Here is a 9,292-nt window from a genome sequence, read left to right as displayed (position 1 = left end):
CAAAAAAAAAAAAAAAAAAGGGAGGTTTCACATATAAATTTGGATGCCCTGCTGCTCTTGAAAAAACAGGCGGGAGCCCTGGCAACACTGGGACATGCGACTGCCTGTGACACTAGTGACCTCCTCCCGCCCCTGCGTGAACCACGCCTCTGGTATTTGTGCCTTTACACATTCTTTGCAGGTCACAGTGCCAAAGGGCTGAGACTGTGACCTGCTTTGGTGAAGAGGCTGTGGCAGAAGCGTCCCTGAGCCAGGTCTGAACGTAAACCTTAGAATTTCTTTTGTGCCTTGGGAGCCCTGAACCAGCTACCTTGCTGGAGAGACCACGTGTTGGGGGAGATCCTGCAGCTACATGGAGAAGGGGTCCCGGTGCCTCAGCCTCCCAGCCCACCTTCCCGATGAAGGAAGACACACAAGTAACCACCAGCAAGACCAACGGGACAAACTGCCTGCCTGAGCCTCCACCCAGCTCGCAGAATTAACAGATGCGGGTGAACAGATTAAATGATTGTCACGTTAAGCTGCTAAGTTCTGGGGAGGTTAGTTAGGCAGCATCAGGTAATGAAAACACGCCTGCCTTCCCCCAGAGCCATGATCTGCTGGCACCAGGTACCTGCCCCTACCTTTAGACGGGGCTTACACAGATCCTCCCAACTCTCTGTTGTCTTATTTTTCTCCCAGTAGAGAAATTATTCCCCATATCTGCACTGTCCACTGCCCAACTTAAATTCATTCAAATTTCACACAGTGAAATACTTTGTTTCTCAAATCATACCAGCCACATTTCAAGTGCTCAGCGGACCCAGGTGACCAGGGGCTGCTATATCGGACAGCACAGTACTGGTCACTCCACCGCTACAGAGACTTCTGCCGGACAGCCCTGCTCTGTATTAATGTGCAGTGGGCCCGATTGGCTACTTGTCACCAACATCCACACCCTTTTTCTCCCTGCTCCCCACCAGCTACCCATAGAGCTCAGAAGAAACTAGCTTCATCCTTGTATGTGGATCTGACTAGTCAACACCAGTGCTAAGTCTCCAATGCGTCTTCACGGTGTTCAGAAACCCGGACTCTAGCCATTCTGGATGTGAATTTCCCCTGGGGCCCAGGAGAAGACAAGTGACATAGATGGGCCCAGCCAGCCTGAAGGAAAGGACTCCAGTGACTGCGAGAGAGATACACCCTTCCAGACCAGGCGTGAATTAGGACGCCCATAGCCCTAGTTGCCGGCGGGGGGCGGGGGGAAGCTATTTCACAATCATGTGATAAACCAGTGTAGGATGAAGCCAGGTGTGTGGATAGCACAGTAAAGAATCAGAGGGCTTCCCTGGTGGCGCAGTGGTTGAGAGTCCGCCTGCCGATGCAGGGGAGGCAGGTTCGTGCCCCGGTCCGGGAAGATCCCACATGCTGCGGAGCAGCTGGGCCCGTGAGCCATGGCCACTGAGCCTGCGTGTCTGGAGCCTCTGCTCTGCAGCGGGAGAGGCCACAAGAGGCCACAACAGTGAGAGGCCTGCATACCGCAAAAAAAAAAAAGAATCAGAGACATGTCACATAACAAAAGATAGTAAATTTGACATTGCTTAAGCCACTGTGTTGGATTTTCTGTTATGTGTAGCCCCAAACCACCTATCGTGATTCGATCAAAAAGTGGGAAAATAAAAAATATAAGGGGAGGGCAGCCTGATATTTCTCCCTACACACACAGCCCAATTCGCTCTTAGAGTTTTCTCTCAGAAAACTGCTCGCAGGCTCCAGAGACCAGGCTTCAGTAGTTGTGGCATGTGGGCTCAGTAGTTGTGGCTTGTGGGCTCTAGAGTGCAGGCTCAGTAGTTGTGGCACTCGGGCTCAGTAATTGTGGCTCACGGGCTCTAGAGCGCAGGCTCAGTAGTTGTGGCTCATTGGCTTACTCGCTACGCAGCATGTGGGATCTTCCCGGACCAGGGCTCGAACCCATGTCCCTTGCATCGGCAGGTGGATTCGTAACCACGGCGCCACCAGGGAAGCCAGAGTTTTCTGCCTGGCCCCTGTGATCAGTGAGCTTGCAGCCTGTGTACTAAGCCCCAAGAATCGAAGACTTAAAAGAACTGATGGTTGATGTACGTTGAGTGTCACCACTTTGTCGGGTATACTTGTGATACACCCCCTGTTCCTGAAAGTAGTTGTGTGAGTCTCTCCCATGCACCTAAAATAATCAAGTAAATAAAAGACCTAACTCACACAGCAGGCGTCCAGGGATAGGTGACACCGTCTTATCAAGTTTTACAGGCGGCCTCTTTGCCTCCAGGGCCCTCTGGGAAAGAGGACCTTACCGCAGGTATGCTTGTGGTGTGGACTAGAATTGGAAATGCGCTGTTTGCTCAAAACCCAGGGCCCTTCCTTCTCCGCCGTCACCCTGTCCCCTATGCCTTTCTCAGAGCAGAACTCAGAGAAGATGCTCTCTGATGGGAGGTATTCAGAAACCACCCAAGGTTGAGGACATTTCAGGGGCTGCCCAGTTTCTCTTTTTTCGTGATATTTCTGCTTCTCATTTCACATCTGCATGGCTCAGCCCTTGCGACCACTGTGGCATTGCCTACTCACAGTTTCAGCTTCCTCAAAATGCTGGTTTACAGATAGTCATCATGGATTTTCTCTACCTCCACGCATCACTCGCTCGATCCACAAACGGCTGAACACCTTCCCCACATGTCGTGACGGCTCATTGTCGGCGCTCACGGCCAGTGCTTCTGCTTTTCTGTGTCCCAGTTCCCTGCAGAGGGACTTAAGCCCAGCTCACCTTTGTGCATCAGGCCATGGCATAGGTCATTAGCTAAAGTCGCAGGCCATGTCATCGGTCTTTCGACTCTCCTCAGGTGTGGAAAGTTGTCAGAAATTCTATTTATCGCAGGGAGTCCCTATTGCGATGGTTCTATCTGGCTGGGGATAATCTAGGTAGAAGCAGAAAGTAGAAGGACTAAAAACAGAGCCAACCAATGGAACGGAATCAAGTCTTGTTTTCTGGAGCCCAGAGCAAAGCCATACCAACCTGCCTTTGTGAGAATGAATTCAGCTTTCAGGATGACTTGTGTTTTATTTTTATGGAAGATATGAGAGCATGTGACCAGGAAGATGGGTTTTGATTTGACTTTTTTGAAGCACTCGCTTTATTTGACCTTTGGAGTAGCAACCTCTCCTTCTTGGGTTCTTTCCCTCCTGGGTTTTAAAGACCTACAAGACATCTGCTAAAGTCAGGCATTCACAGATAAAAAGAGGGAGGTATAAGAGGGAGTGAGAGAGTTAAGTGAAAGAAAGTGAACTTCTGTTTCTTCCTATTTGAAGTACAAGATGTGAACAAATGTGGGACCACGCCTAACCATTCTCTTCTAACTACCACTTAAAAAAAATTTCTTATATCTTAATTTGTGTTGCAATCATAAAATAGATAATTAGTACTTGTAAGTGTATTTATTTTGAAAATTAGGCCTTACAGGAAAGATCAATGGAGATGAATCCAAAGGATAAAAATTGAAGCACATACATAAAATAATTCATCATGTGATAATTAAAGGCATTTCCAAATCCATGGGGAAAAGAATGGATTATTCAATAAATTCTGTTGGAAGAAAGTAAATATGGGGAAAATTGGCTTCACATATTGTACTGACATAAATTCCAGACGGATAAAATATTATCATGGACAAATCGAAAAGATAAAAGCGTTAAGAGAAAACTGGGCAAATATAAAATCTCAGGAGGGGAATGCTTTTCTAAGTCTAACACTAAAGCCATAAAGGAAAAGTTAATTGATTTGACTCCATAAAGATATAAAACTTATCTGTAAAAAAGAAAAGAACCATTGCAGTTAACAGCAAACAAACTGAAAAAAAAATTGAAATACATATGACAAAGTTGCTGTCCTGTTTTACAGAGTTCTTTGGAATCTTATGAAATGTATTGGATAAGCATCCCGTAAATAAAATTGGCAAAGTGAATATCCAGGCATTATGGGGAAGAGCTGTCCCTTGGGCCTAGTCAGCATCTATTCCTCCTGTGGTAAGAGAACCTGGATATTCTAGGGAAATCAATGCTCTCTCTGGTTCAGGTAGGACTGGCTGGTCCCCTAGGCTAGGAATGGTCGTGTGACCTAAGCCCATCCAATCAGCAGTAGTCCATCTATTGCACTACAGCGGCTGGTTCAAAGATGGACATGCGACCCAAATTGGTTTAATCAGAGCTAACCCCATGACTTACTCTGGAGTAACCAGGAAAAAACATTCCTCTTCCTGCTAGATTTGGAATTATAAAAGATATAAGCCTGGAGTTGCTGGGGACCATCTTGTGAAACCCAAGAATTAAGCAACCCAGAAGAAGGTTGAAATGAAGTGAGAAAGCCCTTGTTTCAAAATGACATTTTCTAGGTCTTGGTTCTGACCCTGGCTTAAAGTAGCTTCCCGCCCCACCCCGGACATTTCAACTGTGAGCCCATAAATTATCATTTTGATTAAGCAAGAGTGACTTTCTGTCATCTGCAATTGAAAAAGCCCCAACTAATACAAGCAATACATACATATGCCTGCACAGAGAGAGAAAAGAAAAAATACAGTGCCCTTCAGGAAAAGAAATCAAATTTCACCGATGATTAAAAATGTAAAAAGAGGGATGCTTTGTCCCTTGAATGGAGAAATACCCAGTGTTCGCAGTGTTTTGGTAGGTGTGTGTGCGTGTAAATGACCAATGCAGAGTTACGTTGTACGACTGTCCTGGAGGACAATTAGTCACTTGTATGAAAACCACATTTGCCTACACTTTGAAAGTGCAATTCCATTTCTGGGAACTTAAGAATGAGCGCAGAGACTTAGATATAAAATGTTCATTGCAGTGTTGCTTAAAATAGCAAAAAGATTAGAAACAGCAAAGATACACAATAAGAAGGCGTCGGTTAAATAAATTACAGTGCTGGCATACACTAGAATGTTATGTAGTTACTCGCATGATACTGTAGAAGTAGGTTCTGAGAAGTATTGCTGGTATGTCATTGTATTAGTTTTCTGTGCTGTGTAACAAATGACCCCAGCCTTAGCGGCTCAGACAACAGGCACCTATTATCTGGCAGCTCTGCAGGTCGGGAGACTGGGCATGCCTGACTGGGTTCTCAGCTCAGGGTCTCACAAAGCTGACAGCGAGGTGTGGATGGGGCTGAGATCTCACCTAGAGCTCTTTCCAGCTCCTGTGCTTGTGGCCAAGTGTAGTTCCTTGAGGTCGGGGGGTTGGGGGGCCCATCTCACGCTAGCTGGCAGTTGGGCGCTGCTTTCAGCCCCTCGTACCTGCCAGTACTCCTTGTCACGCAGCCCCCCTTTATCCCCAAAGCCAGCAATAGAGAATCTCCCTGACATCGTATCCTCTCTCATACTTTGCATCTTTCCAACATCAGGAAATGCCCAGTCCCTTTAAAGAAACAGCTCTTGGGTTTGACTCACCCTGCATATCGAGGGCAACTGATTTGGGAATTGAATCACTTCTGCAAATTCTCTTCACAGCACCACCTGGATGGGTGTTTGAACTGGAAGAAGGTGTAAAACAGGAGGTGGGAAATCTTGGGGGCCAAGTTAGAGCTTTGCCTATCACAACTGCAAAAAGAGCAGTTACTCCCCCCACCCGAAGTGTAGAGTGTTCCTATTTTTTTGTAACAATCACACACAAAAAAACAGGATAAAAGTCAACAACTGAGTCCAAAAGAGAGCCAAAGAATCATAGTAAAGAATTCGCATTGCCTGTGTTACCGTCTAGGACTGGGGGCGGGGGGACTGAGGAGTATGGCAGAGTGCTTAGAACAGTGCCAAGCACGGGTGAGCACCACTACTACGATGATTATTTGTGAAGTCTGGAAAAACTTGAAACCAAAGTGTTTACAGCCTTTTTCTCAGATAGCGGGATGCTGTGTGATTTTAAAATTCTGTTTTGTTTATCTGTATGGCTATGTAACAAAACTTGGTTATGTAATAAAAGTTCATTGAAATTTTTAAAGATTAACTATGGGCCTCTGCAAATAACAGGTTGTTACTGGAAGCAGTTAGAACATCTTCCCTTCAGTAAACCTCCAGTGTGCACAGAATTGGACTTGTGTCTCTTCCGTAATTAGAAATAGGAAGCCTTATGGCTGCACCAAATGCTGTCAGTCTCACTGTCTCGTTCAGCAGTGCTGAGAATCTTTGGGGAGAGCATCCTCCTGCCGAAAACTTATGAGATGAGTCTGTGCAGACGTCAGAACAGCAGTGGGAATCACAAGCCTGCTTTCTTGCCCGAAGCTCAAGGGAAAAATCACTCACTCCCCGTTGATTTCCACATGTTCATTAAACGACACTGGAGGGAACTACTTACTTTCAGACCAACAGCTTTGTTTTTTTGCATTTGGTCACTTTCAAGTGCTGTCAGTGAAAGCCAGAAAAAGGAAACATAACCAGTGCCCTTAAACCACAGTTCAGTTCTGCATGTATCTTTTTTTTTTTTTTTTTTTTATGAAGATCTCTCTCTGTCTCTGTCTCTGTCACACACACACACACACAGCATTTGTAGTTCTCAGTACTATGGAGAGGAATGATGGGGCAAAGATGGAAAACTCTGATGGAAATAAGCAGAATGCCTCACTTATTAATATCATGAAAGGAAAAAAAAGAGAAAAAGATGTCAAGTGTTGCTTTTTTTTTTTTTTTTTTGGCTGCACCACATGGATTGCAGGATCTTAGTTCCCGGATCAGGGATGGAACCCAGGCCCTCGGCAGTGAGAGCGCAGAATCTTAACCACTGGACCTACAGGGAATTCCCCTGAAGTGTTGATCTTTATCACAGACCCATTTCTAAAGTCAATATGCCCACAGTGCCCTCCCTTGAAAACACTATCACTTTTATACAGGGTAGATAATTTTCCCTGGTGCTAGGAACTAAAGAGATGGTCTGAGCAAACACTATGATCAAAGGAAAAACACATTTTTGTCTACAAATATTTTAAGACCCTTATGTTAGAAGCATCTGGAGAAATCTCCTGAGATGCCAACAACCTTTTCTGTTCCACCGCCCCTCCGTAATTATTTCTACATTATTGAATAATAACACAGTTGTCTTCGTACTCTTTTATATTACCTACTTGGGAGAATCATAAAGGACTTCATCAAAATGAACTAATTAACTATGATACTGTTTATAGTTCTTATTTTCCAAATGGGTAAACGGAAGCCGTGAAAGGATAAAGTTATGGGCCCCCAAAGATATGTCAGAATCTCTTACCTTATGGAACTGGTGTATTCCAGAAAAATCGAATAAAAGCCAGTTTCAGCCCGGAAAATCCTATTGTGGCAGCACTGACTTTCACTAAAGAAAAATCAGGAATGCACTCTCATGGGAATAAAATCTCACAACAGCAAATTCAGTGGTTTTATTTAATCCAACAAACATCTATTGAGGGCCTTCCCAGTGCAGGATGTTGTCCCCAGCAAGCGGAGGTTAGAGCTGTGAGTGAGCTCAGGACCAGGGTGAGGGGTGGGCTGACCACTCCCTGATCATGAAACAGAATATGGGGTCAGTACAGAAGGGACAGAGAGCGTGGGGGGGAGGGGGAGGGCGTGTGTGGAGAGCAGTCCCAGATGAGTCACTGGGGGCCTTTGTACATGCAGCCATCTGTGAAAGGGGCCTCTGAAGTGGATTGAATGGTAGCCCTGAAAAAGATAACGTCCACATCCTAGTCCACCATTTTATTCAGGGTGGCAAGGCACCCAGCTAACAGACTGTATTTCCCAGCTGCCTTGGGTGGAAGCTGTGGTCATGTGTACAGTAAGATAAAGTCACAGAGGCAGTGTGTGATTCCAGGAGGGGCCCTTAAAATGAAACGCACCATTTTGCCCTTCCTTCTTGCTGGCCTGTAATGTGAATGTGATGGGTGGAGCTCTGGCAGTCACATTGCACCTAGAGGCCATCTTAAGAATAAAGGCCAGGGACTTCCCTGGTGACACAGTGGTTAAGAATCCGCCTGCCAATGCAGGGGACATGGGTTCGAGCCCTGGTCTGGGAAGATCCCACATGCCATGGAGCAACTAAGCCCGAGCGCCACAACTACTGAGCCTGCGAGCTGCAACTACTGAGCCCACGTGCCACAACTGCTGAAGCCCACGTGCTCTAGAGCCCCTGCTCTGCAACAAGAGAAGCCACCGCAATGAGAAGCCTGCGCACCACAACGAAGGGTAGCCCCCGCTTGCGGCAACTAAAGAAAGCCCAGGCGCAGCAACGAAGACCCAACGCAGCCATAAATAAATAAATTATTAATTAATTAAAAAATAATAATAATAAAGGCCAAACAAGACCATGCTGGAGAAGAAAGAGAGAGGTCTCTGTCCCTGGTGACTATGGAGCCAAGATACAAACTTCAACTTCTTCTAACAACAGGAATACAGATTGAGCTCACAAAGGAATTGCAATGCACTTACAACCACTGTGGTAAACTGGGGAGCTCAGGTCCCATCTGTTAAGCAAGGAGGCCACCTGACTGAGGGGGCTTAAATGCCCAGGTTCTTCCTTAAACCAAAACCTAAGCTGTAAATGCCTCAAGGTTACAGAATCGAAACCTAAAGACAACCAATCACAAAGAGCCAACTAGACTTTCAGCAGTAGCCAATCAATGATTGCCTTGCTTTGCTTATGCCTTCAGGTATAAAAGCCTCACCGCAGCTCCTGTTTGGGGGCCCTCCTGGCCACTTCCGGTTCTGTGCTACCCAGTTGGAGTAAACTTTTGCTCTAACTAAAACTTTAAATAGCCCTCAGTTTCTCTCAACACTTCTGAAGGGGCACCTGCTTCTTAGCTGTTTGCTGTGGGAAAGATGGCTGCTATTGCCCCATCTCTCATTTTCAAGAGATACCAGAAATCCCTGGTGGTGGCCCCATGTGAGTGGACACTGCTCACCCTGGTCCCCTTGGGAGTCCACCCATGGCCTCCTCTGGTCCCTGTGGCAGGGAATCGGCCGTCACCCCTGGTGCCGACCACCGTGGAAAGGGGCCCGCGGACCCCTGGTCCCCATGGCAGCAGTGCGCAGCCACCCTGGTCCCTCTGAGTGTGTGTGTGTGGGGAGCCTGTGGCCAACCCTGGTCCCTGTGGCAGAGGACTGCGGCCACCCACCCCTTGTCTCTGTGCGAAGGGACCTGAAATCACCTGTGGTGACAGTCCCCATGGAAGCAGACCTGCGGCCGCTCCGGGACCCCTATGGGAGTCCCTTCTGGTTCCCCTGGAGGGGACACAGGGATCCCCTGCCGCTGGTCCCGTGGGAGGGGC

General features: G+C 46.8%; 1 protein-coding gene across 2 annotated transcripts in view; it reads left to right on the top strand.

The window, feature by feature from the left end:
• Positions 1–9,292, top strand: part of GLT1D1 (glycosyltransferase 1 domain containing 1) — a 155,452-nt gene that overhangs the window by 2,847 nt on the left and 143,313 nt on the right. The window contains exon 1 of one of the 2 annotated variants that reach the window (XM_024758485.1): positions 8,287–8,907. The exons of the other annotated variant lie outside the window; for it this stretch is intronic. Coding sequence (XP_024614253.1) covers positions 8,906–8,907 — 2 coding nt within the window. The 5' untranslated portion in view covers positions 8,287–8,905. Of the gene's footprint in view, positions 1–8,286; positions 8,908–9,292 lie in introns of those variants that run through there. 2 annotated transcript variants of the gene reach the window in all.

The sequence above is a fragment of the Neophocaena asiaeorientalis genome, unplaced genomic scaffold (assembly GCF_003031525.2).
Source record: "Neophocaena asiaeorientalis asiaeorientalis breed wild unplaced genomic scaffold, Neophocaena_asiaeorientalis_V1.1 scaffold77, whole genome shotgun sequence".
Taxonomy (NCBI): Eukaryota; Metazoa; Chordata; class Mammalia; order Artiodactyla; family Phocoenidae; genus Neophocaena; species Neophocaena asiaeorientalis.
This window is presented reverse-complemented; position numbering and strand designations above follow the sequence as displayed.